The sequence below is a fragment of the Dipteris shenzhenensis genome, chromosome 20, assembly GCF_047967505.1.
Source record: "Dipteris shenzhenensis isolate YYH24624 ecotype China chromosome 20, Dip_SZ_1.0, whole genome shotgun sequence".
Taxonomy (NCBI): domain Eukaryota; kingdom Viridiplantae; phylum Streptophyta; class Polypodiopsida; order Gleicheniales; family Dipteridaceae; genus Dipteris; species Dipteris shenzhenensis.
Genome location: NC_141615.1, coordinates 4969376 through 4987919, shown reverse-complemented (window position 1 = coordinate 4987919; position 18544 = coordinate 4969376). Strand labels below are relative to the sequence as shown.

At 43.2% G+C, this 18544-nt stretch overlaps 1 protein-coding gene across 1 annotated transcript in view; it reads left to right on the top strand.

Annotated features, from left to right (window-relative positions):
- The window catches only part of LOC147889161 (protein unc-13 homolog), a 224734-nt gene that overhangs the window by 198628 nt on the left and 7562 nt on the right, over window positions 1–18544 (top strand). Inside the window, exons 20-22 of the mRNA XM_087391455.1 lie at window positions 10193–10292; window positions 10431–10559; window positions 10687–10793. Of these exons, the coding sequence (XP_087247581.1) occupies window positions 10193–10292; window positions 10431–10559; window positions 10687–10793 (336 nt within the window). The remainder of the gene's footprint in view (window positions 1–10192; window positions 10293–10430; window positions 10560–10686; window positions 10794–18544) is intronic.

Genomic DNA, 18544 nt, shown 5'->3' with positions numbered 1-18544 from the left:
GATTTCAGCCTGACATAGTGGCATTACAAGAACACAACCTCTATGCAGGCAAGACAGGACACTACTCTGGATATGATATTTTCTATGCTGGGGAGCACTCTTTCTCAGGGGTAGTCCTTCTGATCAAACATGAGCTTCTCAACCAGTTATTGCTTTAAATGACAACAAAGGCAGATGGCTTGTTTTCCAATGCATTATTAGAGGAGAGGTGTTTGAACTTGCTTCTGTTTATGCACTCAGTCCTCTAGAGAAAGAACTGCAATTTGGGATGCCATGCAACAATATCCGTGGAGATATCATGCCTACATATGTGGGGATTTCAATTATGCTCCACAACAGGGTGACAACACCTCCAGACATGACCATATGTTATCTCCTGAAAGGCATGCATGGTCTCAATTACTATTGCATCTGGATTTGGTTGACCTTTGGAAGAAATTGCAGCCTTTGTCACCGGGCTACACTTTTCAACATAATGCTTTTTCCTCTTATCAGGCACGTCTGGATCGATGGTATAGTGTAGCTCCCCAACAAAATGGGGATTTTACATGCAAAATGTGGATTGACTATGCCTTTGTGCATTCAGACCATGCACCTCTATGGTTGCGGTTATCCTTTCATAATATGCCAGATGATAGATTGCCACAAAGGAGACATCTAATCATAAACAATAGCCATTTGCAACATGCTGATTTCAAGGCAATGGTTACTGAAGCATCTCATTGTCTGTCCTCTAGCAGCCATATTCATGTTGATGGTGCCTGGGATTCTTTTATTTCCAAAATGCAAGTTGTGATTAGAGCTTATGGCAAGTCTTACATGAAGACTCTGCTGAGGGAAACCATTGCTCAGGCCAAATCCACTTGTCAAGACCTCACTGAACTTAGCCATCATCGTTCGTTGTCCATGCATGAGCAAACAACACTATGCTAGGCGAGACATTGTCTTAAACTAAATGATCACAGGAAACTGGTCATATGGGAGACTAGAGCAAGACAAAGAGCCTTTACAGACAAAGATTGCTCTTCCAAAGAATTTTTCAAAAGTTTACATCAGAGGAGAATCAAAACAGAAATTTGCAGAGTGCTTATGCCTGATGGATCATGGACTACTTCACGGTCACAGCTTGCTTCTATTTGTGTGCATCATTTCTCTCAGCAATTTGGCTCTGCAGCTCCTCCCTCACAACAGATTTTGCTTGCACGAAATTTACTGTTGCAACATGTTTCTCCTATCATTTCCCCTACTCAAGCTTTGGAATCGGAGGAACCCTTTACTGAGAGGGAACTGTCAGATGCAATCAAATCATGTGGCAGATGGAAATCTCCAGGATGGGATGGTTTAACAGTCGAGTTTTTTCTAAAATATTGGCCTATTTTGAAGCATACATTGCTATATATGGTGAATGCTGCATGGCAAAATCAGAAAATGCCGAACACATGGAAGAGAGGTCTTGTTAAACTCCTTCCCAAAAAACAAATTTGTGAGTCTTTGGCAGACTAGAGACCTATCACTCTTATGCCCGTAATTTACAAAGTCACTACCAAAATGATTGTTGATCGGCTAAAGGGGTTTTTACATGATGGGTTGCATCCTACTCAATATGGCTTTGTCCCACGTAGGCATATCACAGATAACATTGCTAATGCCTACGTTGGAATTGAATATGCCAAATACACACAGCAGGATGTTTTGTTATTTCAAGTTGATATTGCCAAAGTCTTTGATACTGTTCAGTGGGATTTTATTTCATCGACTATGCAGGCATTGGGATTTGGCACAAAAATGCAGCAACTCATCACTTGGCTATATCAAGATAGTAAAGCTGCCTGCATACTTTCAGGGGATATTTCTCCATCATGGACTCTTGGTTGTTCTGTCAGGCAAGGATGTCCCCTAAGTGCTTTAATTTTTGCCATAGCCACTCATCCACTGCTTCAATATCTAGACCACTTCTTGGACACTGACCAGTTGCACAGTTTGGAGATTCTTAGCAGTCATAGCATGATTGCTCAGGCATATGCTGATGATTCATTCTTTACTCCAAAAAATACTCGGGCTGATCTGTCCATGATTATGCACGCTCTTTCTACATATGGATTGGCTGCTGGCCTTCGTGTAAATTTTCAGAAATCAAAATTGCTGCCGTTGCATGGACAGGAATGGCACAACCTTCTGTGGCCTGGGGAAATTGTCCCCGTTTCTCAATTCATTCGGCATCTCGGTTATCCTCTAGGCTGGGGACTCACCCGTTCACAACAAACTGATTGGGTGCTAATAAAGTTAAGGGCAAAACTTGAATATTGGAAGCTTGTGACTTGGCCATTACATGTTCGTTTGCGAATTACACAATCCATCTTGATAGCATACATACAATTTTATCTGCCTCTCACTATGTTCACTAAGGCAGATTATGTCAGCTATCATGGAAATTTTCTGGTGTTCAAAACATGGCAAGAAAAGTCTCAGATTCCTCTCTATGCATCATCTCTGTTCTCCAAAGATGCACGGGGGTCTGAACATTCTCAATATTCACATGCATTTACTTGCTCACAGAGGGAAAATGATGATACAGTTTATGCAAGGAGATCAGCCTTGGGCTTTCATGATCCGCTCTCTCTTATTACATCTTCATACCTCTGCCTTTGGGAATTGGTAGCCTACTCAGTGGGATTTTTTATTTGGCCCTATCCAAGGCAAGATCAGAGGCTGCCCTTTTGTCTCTCGTCTGCTTCTTGACTGGAAACACATCTTATCCCACTTGGAATGGCATGGCAGGGATTCTCTGTCGGGCAACTCTTTGAGGGTAGAGAATATTTTTTGGTCTAAAGCATTCCACCCTCCTTTGGCCATACAAGAACCCAGACGTTCTTATTTTCCCTCCTTCAAAGGCATTTCATCTGTGGTGGCGGATGTACTTCAGGATGATGGCACAATTTTATCTTTTTCTATGGCTGCTCGCAAATATGGCTTGGGAGCTCATTATCGTCCTTTATGGCATAGGATTTCAGCAATGCTTCAACCGTACTTGCCGCTACCTCATTTGGAACTTCAGAATCGGCTTGAGGATTGGATTTTACGCTCTCCTTCCTTATACACCCGTCCTTTGAAGCTCTCACATATCACAGTGTCATCTCTATATTAAGTGTTATTACCTCCACCTTGGATTTCTCACAGAGCAAATATTGTTTGGCATATGGATCGCTCAATGAAGTGGTGGAGAAAAAGGTTGTGTCTCCTTTGGCATTACAAAGTCCCTCTTCGGCAACAGCTTTTTCTATGGCGAGTTCTTCTGGGCTTTATATCCATACAACATCATGAATGAACAAAAAATTCTTAAATGTTTGACTCTATTATATGCAAATCTATATAGGCAACTACTTTTCCTAATTAGTTTTCCTTTTACTTACAGATGCTCAAAGCATATCCTTAAAGGCCTGATTGACCCATTTAGCTTGACCATCCCCTTGAGGCACCAACTCCCTTTAGTAAGCAAACCTATCAAAATATTGAGTATGAGATGAATTTAAAAATATGTGTAACATGGTTGCGTTCTATACTAAAAGGGCTTTAAATATGCTTTACTCCTTGAAATTTGGGCAACACATGAAAAAGTTACATTAATTTGAAAGGAGATGGGTTTCCATATTTTAGTGTATTTTTTGTTTTACCCCCCCTCATCCAAAAGACACCCCCCCTTGGGCCTTACATATTATGAAAAATATGTACAAATCTTGAAGTCTTGCATATATTTCAAGGTATAATTCTTATATTTTGTGGGAGGGGGGACATGAAATTTTCATATTTTTCCCTTGCATATTTGAAAATTTTAAAGGAAATCCATGCATCTTCTATATAGACCATGTTCCCCCATATCCTGAATTTTAGATGAGGGTAGTAACATATTACATATTGAGTTGGTGCCCCAGGACCCCCTCTGTGGATGATGCACAATAAGTTAGTTTTCAACTTCACAAATATAACCCTCTAGAAATGGCTATGTGAATAATCAGAAGTATGTGGATCTTGGTATATAGCAAAACACTTGAGGATCACATAGGACACCTCCGGATTGTCTTAGTTATTCTAAGACAGCATAAGCTCTATGCCAAGATGAGTAAATGTGACTTCTTTATGAAGGAGATCATTTACTTAGGACACAAGATTTCTTCTGAAGGTATTAGCATTGATCTGGATCGTATCCAGAAGGTTTTAGAATGGCCTATCCCTCAGACTGTAAAACAACTTCGTTGATTTACGGTATTTCTACGCAAGTCTGTGCGTGATTATTCACATATCACGACACCCTTGACAAACATATTGATGCATACTTCTGGTTCTATCCGTGCTTTACATTTTTTGGTTCTATCCACATACTTCTGATCTCATCGCTCTCATCCGACAGAGGCTTCGAGCGTGATTTCCTACTGTTACTTTTGGCAGATTTTTCTGGTGGTTTGGTTTTCATCCACGAAGACAGGGTTTTGATTTATTTTTTGTATGGGTGCGCTATTGGACCCTACGGACTTTATGGATGGACAGAAATCATAGAGTCTTTGGTGATCCATTATTTTCATCCTTTCTTTTTTTCAAACGCTCTTTGCAACAATCATTCTACGATTGTTTTCAGACTCGTTTGATTGATCAAGATGTGTATACAGCTTATACTGAGATCTTTAGTTGAGTAGTAGCTACTTCGTTTTTGAAGTAACTATGAATGTAATTATTTTACAGCAATAAAAGATTTCTTTCCACACAAAAAAATGTGTCTGCGCGTGTGCGTGTTGGTATGTATGTCCTCGATGGTTTACAAATTTCTTCTTCCACCGCCATGGATTGATAAGCATGCCAACACTCTTTGGAATTTGGATAGGCCTTTATCTTGGTGGCAATCAAAACTTAGGAAAATTTGGAAAGCTAAATTGCCATTAAAACAGAGGAGAGGCTTTTCCTTTGGATATGTATAGTGGGAGCTTTTTCCATCGGGGTGAAATTGGAAGCACGTTGTATTGCTTCCTCTCCCTGCCCCCGTTGCTCTCATCACCGTGAGACAGTTCCCCATTTGTTATGGTCTTGCCCGCACTCTCGAATATTGATCACTCATGTCTCTCATTTGCTGCGGCTCCGGTTTCCCTCTATCAGATTCGGGAAACTCTTGTGGATGTTTAGATGCTTCTCATCTCAGATGTCTCCATTCCTCCTTTTCTTTCACTGGGCTCGCTTTTGGGTACTATGGACTATTTGGACACAGAGATTGCATTTTAGGATGGGACAACAGTTTCCTCAGGCATATGCTTTCTTCAGAATGTCCCTCAAGCAATCTTTATATGATAGTTATGCTGCGAGGGACTTGGATGCTACTAGCCTTGAAGTGTTTTCTCACTATTTGTGAGTTCTTTCATTAGGCTCTCCTTTGGAGTCTAATGTCATGTACATTGATTTCATGTTAATTTTATAGGGACCTCGCCTCCATTCAGCGACTCCAGCAGGCTTCCCCGAGCTCGGAGGAGCTTCGGATCCAGGCCCTTCGAGCCAGAGCCCTTTTGGAGGAGACACTCCAGCGCCACTCAGAGTTTTCCTATCACGCCTCTCTCTCCTTCTGGGCCCGGAAGGGTGACCGGATGTGCAGGGAGTTCTTCAGGACGCATGGCCAGAGAGCTGCAGGTGATCAACTTCGGAGTCTCAGGACAGCGGATGGTCACATCGTTACGGATCCGGGGGAGGTCCTGGGGTTGGCCACTGACTTCTACAGGACCCTCTTCCAGCAGGAGCCGCTTGCCCCTCATACTCGTCGTGCCCGGGAGGAGGTGTGGAGGCACATTCCATCCCTGGTCCAGCCTAGCATGCAGGCGACGTTGGCACCGTTCACCGTGGATGAGATGTTGGAGGCCTTGATGGCCATCGACGGACAGAAATGCCCAGGTGAGGATGGGCTATCCCGGGCATTCTTCACCTCCTTCTGGGACCAGATCCATCAGCCCCTCCTTGCAGCTCTGCAGAGGATTTTCAGCAGCGGTTAGATGCCAGAGAGCCTTTCCTCGGGACTGATCTGCCTCATCCCGAAGGGAGGAGATAGACAGGAGATCCGCCAGTGGCGTCCGATCACTCTCCTTACCACTGCCTACAAAATCCTCGCCAAGATGATCAGCGCCAGAGTTCGGCCTCTACTCCCAGACCTCATCCATGACACTCAGACAGGCTTTGTCCAGGATCGCAGTATCCTGGATAATGTCTTCACCTTTTCAGAGGCGGCGGAGTGGGCTCAGCACAGCGGATCACACCTTGCCATTCTACTTCTCGACTTCGAGAAGGCCTACGATCGAGTGGACTGGTCCTTTTTGGAGGGGACTCTGGAGCGGCTAGGTTTCCCGGCAGGTTGGATTCAGGGTATCTCAGCTTTGTACAGGACAGCGTCTAGCAGGGTCATCATTGGAGGCAGGATGGGTGAGCGCTTTAGCTTGGAGAGATCAGTGCGTCAGGGCTGCCCCCTTGCTCCTTACCTGTTTCTCTTCTTCGCCGAGGCTATGACTTACTACCTTCGGGCGAGGTCCACAGGGATCAGGGGTGTTCGCCTTCCACTCCGGGAGGACACGGAGCTTTTGGACTCGGAGTACGCAAATGATACAGCCCTATATGTCCAGGACGATGAGAGGATGCTAGAGAGGGTGCGGATGGCCCTGGAGGTCTTCTGCTCGGCCGCTGGTGCGAAAATCAACTGGAACAAATCAGTTGGTTTTCTCACAGACCTTGGGGCGTGTTCTCAGTGGGGGCGATTTCTGGGATTCAGATGGATTCCACGGGGACAGACAGCTAGATACCTTGGCTTTCAGGTTGGCCTAGACATCACGCCAGCTCAGCAGTTTCTCCCGGTGCTAGACTCCATCCGACGGAAGCTGGCTTTCTGGAGCACTGCTAAGCTCTCTCTTGCAGGTCGTGCCCTGGTAGTTAACCAGGTCCTCCTAGCCACGGCTTGGTATGTGGCTTCCTGCTGGTGTTTCTCGAGATCCAGCGTGGCACAGCTCAGGAGGCTGGTTCGGAACTTCCTTTGGTCCGGGGAGGATGGTCTTAGAGATACCAGAGCCAGGGTTGCTTGGCAGACAGTCATTCTTCCGCAGGCTGAGGGTGGCCTGGGGGTCATCGATCCAGAGCTTCAGAGTCAGGCCTTGTTAGGCAAGCTTGTCATCCGCGGTTTGACCCCGGCGGGGCAGACGTGGAAGATGTTACTTCAGCAGCCCAGGGAGTCGGTTCTTGTGTCCCGCGCCGAGGTGGAGAGTGGCTACCGTCCCTCAGGTGGATCTTCACTTCTGCCCCGCTCACTCAGCCCCGTTCCCCACTCGTTCGTAGCCTTCTCATGGTTTAGAGGCGGCTCCGCCTCAGTCTCATTCAGTCCCCTCCTAGCTGTCAGGAAGAGATCGATCGCCAGCCGCTTATCTGGAACGGTCAGGTCAGAGATGCCGAGGGCCTTCAGTTGGGGGAGAGATCACATATCAGGTGGGATGGCTGGATGAGGGGGCCAGCCCGGTCCCTTCGAGTTTGGAGGGATACGTACAGACATCTGGAGACGGCTGATCTTGCAGACGCAGCTGGAGGTGCACGTGGAGCCCAGGCTAGACGCACGGAGATCGACGGCGCGATCCCAGCTGTTTGGTTGGTTCCACCTGAGCCTCAGGTCCTCATGCCTGGTGACGCCCGCTGGCTGGGACAGTTCACCCCCCGTGGCATCCCACTGGTGATCGCAGGACGTATGGATGACTCCTCTATCTCCTTCGCGGTTTTTGGGGATGGACGACTCAGGAGAGAGGATGCGCTCATCGACCCCCTACTCCCATGGCAGAGGGTTCGGGTCGTAGGCCTTTTGGGGAAGGTCTGGCGTACCGACCCTAGCATCGAGCAGGACCAGATGCAGCTTTGGCGTCTCTGGCTCTGGGAGGGGCGGGCCTTGTCAGAGCTTGATTGGGACCCAGGAGAGTGGTGGTGGCCAGAGATAGTGACAGGACAGGGGCCGACTTCCTTCTTCGCCTACAGCACGACTCTGGGCAGGCGAGTTCTTGGGAGGATGCAGAGCCGGCCCCCCACCCAGCGACCCAGCTGGTACACACAGGGTATTTCCAGGTTCTTTTTGCAGGCATTCTGGAAGGCCTTGTGGGAGAGCTGGCGGCCGCGGAAGATCTCATACTTCCTGTGGCTTCTTGCCCACAAAGGTCTTCCAGTGGGGAGATGGTTTCGGCAGATAGGCCAGGACGGATGCTGCCAGATTTGCCATGCGGATGAGGAGTCACCAAAACACTGCCTGTGGAGCTGCACTCGCGCCCAGGAAGTGTGGAGGTGGACTTTCGGGATTCTTACTCGCGCAGCACCAGAGCTAGGATTGATCACTTGGGGCGCGTTCTGTTGGTGCAGCACCGCACCTGGTCTTCATCACTTATTCGAGGCATGCCAGCAGGACCCCACTTTCCTTATCACACAGGGGACGTGGGGGCCGCTCGAGGGTATCCCGCAGCACCTAGCAGAGGCTGATACAGGAGTTCGGGAGAGGCAGCCAGTCTGGGAGATTATTAGCAGCATTACAGGGTGGCACATCTGGACCTCGCGCTGCGCGCAGATCCTCGGTGGCACCTCCTTATCGACTACCCAGATCATGGCGGAGATTTGGAGTGAGATTATTCATACCCTCAGAGGCCAGTGGGACCAGATTCAGGGAGACTCCCGGGCCGGTCAGGAGAAGCGGAGACGCTTCCTCCGGGCTTGGGACACACAGGGCCTCTTCTTCGAGCAGACTACGCAGGGCCTTCGGTGGCACTACTCACCACCCCGTTGGCTGTTCATTCACACTCGTCTTATCCCTCCGTGAGAGTATGATTTATTCTGCTACCTTTTAGGGCTGTGTCCGATTTGTGAACGCAGCCCGTCAGCTATAAGCTGACCTTTTGTATCTTGTTCTCGAAGTAATATAATTAGCACTGTTTTTTCGGCAAAAAAAAAAATGTTAATTTTATAGTTACTGGTTTCACAAAAAAAGCGTGTTGGTATGTATGTATATGTTTTTTGCAATTTTTCTTAAAATTCCTCAAAGGTTGAGATTTGTCAAAACCTTAAATTTTATTAAAGGCAATCTATGATTGCAACTTTGAGACCCAGCGGAGCGTGTCTCTAGCTCGTTGTAGATGGGTCAGGTTACTCGTATTTACAAAGACGCTTATGCTTTTGGAGAAGGAATCTATTCTCGTGACTCTTGTGAAATGAACTGCACTTCAAGAGGGGATTCTTGTGTTTTCTTAGATCTTAGACTTTCTCAATCTACCATAGGATTAGAGGTTGATATATACGATAAATGTGAACAACCTGAATATAGTGGTTTACACATTATTAAAATGCCTCACATTGACTCAAACATTTCTGATTTGGTAAAAAAGGAGTCATTTCTTCCCAATTCCATAGATTTTCTTGCTTTTTTACAACTACGAAGTCTTTTATCACTCAATGTAGTAATTTGATCACTTACTATTACACAAGAGGTATAATCCAAGAAAAATAATGAAAAAAGTACGCACATTCTTAGATATGAAGTCTTTTATCTATGGTGTATCAATCTTAGGTATGTTTAGAATGGTTGATCATAAGCTGAAAACAAAAAGCGGGTAGCTGAATATCCCGTTGAGTTTGATTGAGTATGCTTGTGCTTTCTAAGTTAGGAATGTAATTTTGCCTCTTTGTAGGAAGCGATACATAAGTGTAAAGGGTTCATTTAGCTTTTTATGTTTTAAATAAGAGAGAGAGAGAGAGAAAGAGAGAGAGGGAGAGAGATTTTATTCCTGTTTTTTGGAAGATTTTGTTTCTTGACTTGCTTCTTTATTTTTTAGTAAGAACTAGGTTTGTCCAAGAGACTCTACAGGCTTTTAGAAACCCAGTATAGCTGCTTATGCTTGGGCACTGATGATGACATAAGTGTTGCTTTGCTTGCTAAGTATGTCTTCCTTCTGTTTTCATTAAAGTTTTTGCTTACCTGTATTTTTTCTCCTCTTTCGTTTTCTCTTTTATTTTTTGTGTAGATTTTTGGTCTTTAGAACAACAAAAAATCTAAATTTGTATGATTGGACATATTCTAGTCTTACAAAGGTATATTTTTTTAATGTGTTGCTTTTGCAAAATGGAGAAGCCTTACATTTATATGTTGAAATGGGCTGACTTGCAGCATCTTTCTTGCAAAGCTGATGCGCTGGAGGAAAGCATCAAGGATCAGTGGACCACTAAAAGGCCAAACGATGATTATACTTCAATATTTTTGTCACGTGGTACCTATCAGATGTATCCATATGTGGTCATTCTTTCTATACATCTAGTGTCCCATGCCCATGCTTTCACTTAAGGTAGATTGAAAGTTGTGGTCAGATAAGTCAAGCAAACCTTTTAACTTTTTTTTTTTTGAGCAGGAAGTTGGGCAAGTGAGGGGGATCTCAGATTAAGGCGTCTTTCTAGATCATCAGAAGAGTTTTCAATTGGATTGGAAAGCGCTAAGAAGGTCATAAAAGTTTCGATTGACAAGTTTTGTGAATTTGCAGGTATGTGTAGTGATTATATGCAAGACTTGAGAGATCTTCAGCTATCCATATTGAATTGTTTCATACTGATGTAATTGTTCTTCTAGCTAAAAATGGTTTTCTTTCTTACTAGTTGACCTGCATGCAGGCACAAAAATAATATTCTGGGATCTTAGAGAATCGTTCATTGATGGTTTGTACAAAATGAGTGTTTCTCAAGCAAGGATGGCAAAGGTTATCAGTGGGCTTGACACGGTAATAGATGGGTTTCTTTTCTTCCTAGAGGGTTAAAATTCACGCAATGCATGCACTGTTTTGCCCTCTTCTTGTTGAACTACTTTGACATAGCATCCTCCATGATGAACAAGTGGCCCTTAGAGTCCACTGACAGGTCCAATTGGAGGTCAAACTCACATTCTTGATATCGCCCCCATTCACCTCAATAGAGAAATCAGCCCTTATGTCTTCATCATCATTTGAGTTTAGGTGAAGCCAACAGCCACTTGTTTTCTTCCATTGCTGCTTGTATTGCAAAGCCATATAATCACAAATTGCCCAGTTATCTCATGCACAACTTTCAAGTTATCTAAGAAGGTCACAACAAGTGAGTCTATATGTTTAGCAAGCTTTTGAATTGCAATGCATGTTGACAAGCCATGGACACCATGTCTCGAGAACAATCGGCCAAGCCTGAATTCTTGAATGAGTCCTTGAATATTTTTACCTTGTTTGTGTTGACTAATGATGGCGTTTTTTTAACTTATGTTAAATGTTACAATACATTAGGATATTTACTTATGATATTTATTCAATTTTGATTATTATTTGATTATATGTGAATACATATGGGGCATTCTCTCATGGATACATAAGGGACATTTACCATGGATACACTTGATAAGAATTTGCGACTCAAAACAATAAGATTACTCAAATCATGCTATAGGGTCAAATTTTTATAATATTATAGAGTAATAAGAGCCAGACTGCATGAGAATTTGCTCCTCAAAAATAAATTCTATTAGCAATTCTAATATGATCTGCTCAGCCCTACCAGGCTTGTTGCAGAGAATACAAAATAAGATTAATGACTATTACAGGCCACACAGGCCGAGACCACACTAGAAGATCCATTTTTGGGAAACATCCTCATGGCAGAGTACCCAAATATTACTAACCATTATCTATCACTTCAGAGAGTGATAGATCATGCAGTAGAACAGATAAAGCTCATCAGTTAGGTTCGGTAGATATGACCTGAAGATTCCTAAGCTTGCCTTTAACCTCCGAGGCTAAAGAATTGAGGTCAAGATGATGAAGTAATTTGTTATCCAACCTCACATCAACAAGGGCCAACGCTTTCTCCCTAGATATTGTGACTTCTCCACGAGGACAAGGCTCCATAAGAGGGCAGCACTTAAGGCGGTTGATGTATCCTCGTGAGGACACAAGTCCAAGTAAGCACGGGAGGTATGTTGACTCTAGGAATGCCATCCAAGAATTACAGGGGCAAGTGGTCCCCTCGAGGGAATTTCACTTGACAATCAAGTCGCATCAATGTAAACAATACACCGGGATGTAACCATGGACACCTTGTGTGCCCAACTTTATTAAGGGATAATCAAGAATTACAACAATTAGCCAAGGGCAATCTTTTCTAGGCTTTACGGTATTTTTCCAAAATCATATTTGTGATTATGCTAAATAGCTCTTCCCACGACAAAACGTCAACAAAATTGTAAGTTGGAATGGGTTTGGAATAAAGAGTTGAAGGATAGTTTTGAGACTTTGAAACATCAGGTTACCACTGCACCTATGCTAGCCAGTGTTGATTCTAACAAGCCATTGGTGATTGAAATGAATGCTAGTGATTTTTGTGATAGGTGCCGCTCTTTTCCAAGACAGAGACCTATTGCCTTTGAAAGTAAAAAGTTGAACTATGCTCAACTAAAAGATCACATTGAGAGAAAGAATTGTATGTGCCTTGAAAGTTGAAGGTATGGAGACATAATTTTATGGTCTATTTTCGATGTTGTAGTTGATCATGAACCCCTCAAAGTATTTTTGTAATCAGCTTGACTTGAGAGGAAGAAAGGCTAGATGGTCAGAGTTGGTGCAAGAGTTTAATTTTGAGATTAGATATCTTAAAGGCAGTCAAAACACCCATTAGCGGATGCATTAAGCAGGATTGGAGAAGTAAACGTGATGTGTTTTGTTGCCATAGGAACTGATTTCTACCATTGTCTTAACGACCAATTCAATATTGGTAAGTATTTCGATCAGATCTTGAAGGCCAAAGGACTAGTATGTTATCCCACAAGGAAAAGTTTGTATACCCATTAGGGATGACATAAAGAAAATGATTTTATATATATGTCATGACATTCCCAATGTAAGTCATACTGGTATACAAAAGACCTACGATTGGTCAAGCAGAAGTTCTATTGGATGAGAATGAAAGTGTATGTCCAGGACTATCTAGTTGAAGGTTTTAAGAAACTACTTGAACCAAGGAATTGCTTGATAAGTTTTCTAAAGTTGATCTTTTCTTTTCTAGGTTTCTTTATGTAGAAAATTTGGAGTTTCAGTGCTTTGCCTCGGTAAGTGTACGGCTGAATTGCGCTCGTGCACGCATGCGGATTTTTAAAAAAAAAGTGTGTGCACATGCGTGTGTGTGTGTACGTGCACAAGTGGTGGGGATGTGTGGTTGGGTATGGATGTGGGTGGTGTGGGGATGTTGCGGCTAAGGGCATGGATGTGGGTGTGGGTGTGGGTGTGTGGGCATGTCCGGCCTGCATAAATGCTGGACACAACACTTTGTTGGTTATGGTATTTTTAATGCTAGACAGCATTCCTTTTTTGGTTTGGTTCTTTTAAGTAAAGCATGCTCTTCAACCAGTTGTGGCATTAAATGATGAGGAAGACAAATGGATCATTCTGCAGTGTTTTGTCCAGGGTGAAATCGTCGAATTTGCCTCAGTTTATGCACCACAATCCTCTAGTTGTAGAGCATTGATTTGGGAGGCCATGCAATGTGTTATCCCTAGAGGCAACATGCTTTCATTTGTGGGGATTTTAATAATGCTCCTCAACAAGTGGTAATACTCGTACGTTGGCCTCTGAATGTTAACATTGGTCTCAATATATATCTCAGCTAAGCCTTGCTGTCCTTTGGAAGGAATCCAAGCCGATGCTTCCAGGCTATATTTTTCACCACAATTCACAGTCCTCTTATCAAGCGCGGTTGGATCTCTGGTATATGGTTAATACACAGCAATATGATGCTCTCACTTACCAACTATGGCTAGATTATACCTACCGCACTTGGATCATACTCCGCTTTGGTTGAGGTTGTCTTTTTATGAGATACCGCATGACAAGTTGCTAAATAAAAGACTCCTTCTGGTAAACAACATTTACTTGGAGCATGATGCATATAAGGAAATGGTGCATGATGCCATTACTCTCTTTGGGAAGAGTGCCTTATTGATATTGATTATGCATGGAATGCCTTCACCACTCAAATGTTGGCTGTGATTCGTGAGAATGGGAAGAATTACATGCATAACCTGAGGGAAGAAGTTGTTGAGGCCAAATTTTATCAACATTTAACAGAGGTTAGTCATGTGCAAGATTTAACTACAAGTGAGATTGCCTCTTTATGTCAGGCTAAGCACTTCTTACAATGCAATTATTATAGGAAAATTGCCAAATGGGAAACTAGAGCAAGGCAAAGAGCTTTCTTTGATAAAGGTTGTTTTTTCAAGGAGTTTTTCAAAAGTTTGCACTACAAGAGGCAATCTAAAAATATTGGTCGCATTATGACACCTGATGGTTGCTAGACTTCCTGTCGTGCGCAACTCGCACAAGCTGCTGTGACTCACTTTGCTCAACAGTTTGGGCATGGATTCTAATTCACAACACATACTATCAGCACGACATGAGTTTTTACAGCATGTTTCTCCTATTGTTCTCATGCACAGGCTATGCATCTTGAGGCATCTTTCACAAAAAGAGTTGGCTGATGCAATAGAATCATGTGATAAATGGAAGTCTCTAGGTTGGGATGGACTCATTGTGGAGTTCTTTCTTGCCTATTGGGACGGCCTTAAACCTGTATTATTGCATATGATGAGCATTGGAGGATTTACAATGCATTCCATGTGAGTCTTCTAAAGAAATTTCAAGGGCGAGAGCCTACAGAAGCAATATCAGAGGATCTCTCAGAAGTGGATGAGCTGGAGGAGGTCCTTCAGCCAGAGCAGATCGTGTACCATACTGTACGCAAAGGCCCTCAGGGCAAGGAATTTTACAAGTACCTTGTAGAATTCAAGAATTACACGGCATTGGATGCAAGTGGATGGACAAAGACATGTCCGATCATCCACAGCTTTTGGATGTTTACAAGGAAGCTTTTCAATTGAGGTCAACTGAATAAAAGCCGAGAGAAGGTCACTACAATGTAAATATCCTAAGTCAAAATACAGTTGACCATTTATTTGATCATAATTAAAGAGTTTTTCCATCTGGGTTAATTATGGTCAAAAGAGTTTTTCTATTGGTCAAAGAATTGACTACGGTCACAAATACTTGACTTCGGTCAAGTAAGCCTGATCTCGGTCAGGAAGACTTGGTTTATACCAAGAAGGTTAACTGCGGTTAGCCAAGATGTGCCAACTTCAGTTGGAGAGACTTGACTATAATTAAGGCGCCTCAACCCTGGTCAAAGTCCCTTAATTATTATCAAGAGCGTTGACTCCGATCAACCTGAGAATAAATATATTTTTATATTTGTTATGTGTGCACGTGTTCAGTGGGGACGCCCACCGTGACTAGAATTAGTCCACAGTGTGTTATTTGCATGCAAAGCACTAACAATTAATGGGTGCCATGGTGGTGCGCTTTAATCAATTGTTGCAAGTAGTAGGAAGAGTTATTTTCCTAAGCACAATGGAGCCTAACAAGAGTCTAGGAGGCGGTTCGCGTGACTAAGTGTTTTGAAGACTCCAGAGTTGCCCTTAGTGGCATGTAATTAGGAAAGTTATGTAGAGTTTTGGAAAAAAGGGTCGGTTAAGTCGATGCCAAAGAAGCCCTTGTGTGAAGCATTTGCTGATTGGAGACCTATCATTCTTATGCATGTCATTTATAAGATGATGGCTAAAATGGTAGTTGATTGAATTAAAGGCTTTCTGCATGATGGTCTACATCTTGCTCAACATGGGTTTATTCCTCGCAAATATATCATGGACGATGTTGCAAATGCCTATGTTGGAATAGAATATGCAAAGTAGACTCAGCAAGATGTACTTTTGTTACAAGTTAATACTGCTAAATCCTTTGATATTGTTCAATGGGATTTCATCTTGCAGACATGCATTGTTGGGGATTTGGTGAAAAATGCAGCATATTATTTTTTGGCTTTATTCTAACAGTAAAGCTGCCTGCACTTTGCTTGGGGATATTTATGATCAGCGGGCTCTCCATCATTCAGTACGGCAGGATGCCCTCTCAGTGTATTCCCGTGCTTCAATACATGGACCACCTCATAGCCACAGATACTTTGCATGGCTTAAAGATTCATGGAAGAAAGCCCATGATTGCACAAGCTTATGCTGATTATTCCTTCTGCGCTCTTAATAATACTTAGAAGGATCTTTCACAACTCATTCGGGCTTTATCATTGTATGGGTTGGCCGCTGGCATGTAGGTGAATTTCCAAAAATCTAAGCTTTTGCCATTACATGCTAAAGACTAGCATCATATTTTGTGTCCTGGTGAAATTGTTTTGCCTAATTAACTTGTTCACCATCTGGTTTGTCCTATGGGGTGTATGGTCACTCATGACAACAAACAGATTGGGCTCAAGAAGAAGTTGGAATATCGGAAGTTAGCTACTTGGCCATTTGATGTCCGGCTTCTGTCACTCAATCAATTTTGGTTGCATATGTAATATAGTTGTATTTGCCTTTGATGATGTTTGGCAAGAAAGATATTGCATGTTTCATGTCCACTTTTATGGAGACTTTATGGCACTCCAAGCATGGCCATAAGAGTCTTAATTTAGTCTCCATGCTACACCTTTGTTTGCCAACAATGCATGGTATATATCCTCAATATTCATATACACAGTTTGTCATATAAGGGCAAAATGATGCTTGGAATTTCCGCAAGGTGGTCAGCCCTAGGCTGCTATGATGCGTCAATTGCTTTCCTATATCACTACTCGTGCTTTTGGCCACTAGCAACCCACTCAATGGGATTTCTTTTTGGCTATATAGATGGCATAGTTAAGGGTTTTCCTTTGTTTTCTGAATGTTTTCAGATTGGAAGGAATATACTCTCTTCTTGAATAGCATAGTCGTGACTCTTTTGCTGGAAATTCTTTGCCCGTTGAGAGTTTGCTTTGGTCGAAGGTGTTTGCTTATCCATTGGCTTTGCAAGAGCCTAGATGCTCATATTTAATTGGCCTTAGAGGTATTCAATTGTGGGAGATTTGCTACATGTTGATGGTACTATGCTATCTTTTCCTTCAGCGGTCAGGCAGTATGCTTCCGGAATGCATTATCGACCTCTATGGCAATATATCTTTCAAATTCGTTAACCTTTCTTGTTGGTGCCACTAAGCTTATGGACCACCTCAAGTACTGGGTCCTTCACCGCCCGGGTTCAACATGTCATCCCTTATTGTTAGCTATGATTACAATTGCTAAGTTATACAAGGTTTTGATGCCTGCACCCTGAATTTCAGATCGAGCCAACCAAATTTGGTCTATGAATTGTAATGTAAAGTGGTTACGAAAAAGATCAAGGCAGCTTTGGAGCTGAACTTCCTCTTTGTCAACAGGCTTTCTTGCGGCGGGTGATGCTTGCAGTTATTCCATTTGGCCAACTCTTGGCACATAGAAACATTGCTCCGCGGTTCGTCACAAGTGTCTGGCTCCACGGGAATCTTTGCCTCACACTCCTGAGACTCGTGACTTTTTCCCTTTCTACAACAGCATCTTAGGGCCCGGTTTCCCAATGATTGTTTTAGCAAGCACTTTGGGTTTTGGGATCCATCCACGGAGGCAAGGGTTTGATTTTTTTTTTGCTTGGGTTCATTATTGGGAACTCTTGACTCTATGGAAAGATAGAAATCATAGTGTCTTTTGTGATCCCACTTTCTCCAAGTTCTCTTTCTTTTGGATGTCACCCCAATAATCATTATGCTAGTCAGATAGATGATCCTCTATACTTGTCTTACAATAAAATTTCAGATGTTGTAATATAGTTCCCCATTTAGGGGCTGCTCTTTGTAATATAAAGCTACATCGATTTCACCACAAAAAAAGGTGGGTGTGTGGACAGCTTGACCACAAGGTTGATAAATAAATCCAAATTGGGATAACTAGGTCTAGCTTTTGTATAGTGTGTATATGTATGCATTGCAAACTCTAGTTCATATGGGTAGTGAATATCTAGGGAGTCAGAACATGCATATTCTATTGCTCTTTAATAGTATTGAGCTAGATGTGCTATGAAGGGCTTTACTTTCCAACTTTGTGGATAGGAGACTTATGCCAAGACAAGAGCCTCGGAAAGGTTTCTTTATTCGATGCACAGGGTCCTGTTCCCCCTCCTCGAGTGGTGGTTGGATGGATAGCACTGGGTGGATCTTTCATCTTAACACCCTTTCTAACCCCTTATGGCTGCCATCTTGAAAGCTTTGGGCAGCTTCAAGATTAATCTTCGGAGGATCCTCCTATTCTCTTGGAAAGAGATTGATAGCCTGTCATGTGCAATGACTTTATTCTTGATGATCATGGTAGACTTTTTGGTGCTTTTGGTTACATGCAGTGGTCCAAATGGGAGAGAGGCCCCGCTTCCTCTGTCGGCTCTTGGAAGGTTTGAGAAACCTTCCGAATGAACATATAATTCATATATTTAGTTACCTCAGAGGAAGCAGAACGAGAATTGAGCAAATTGATGCAGCCTACCCTTGGACTTGGTCCTCACATATGAGAGAC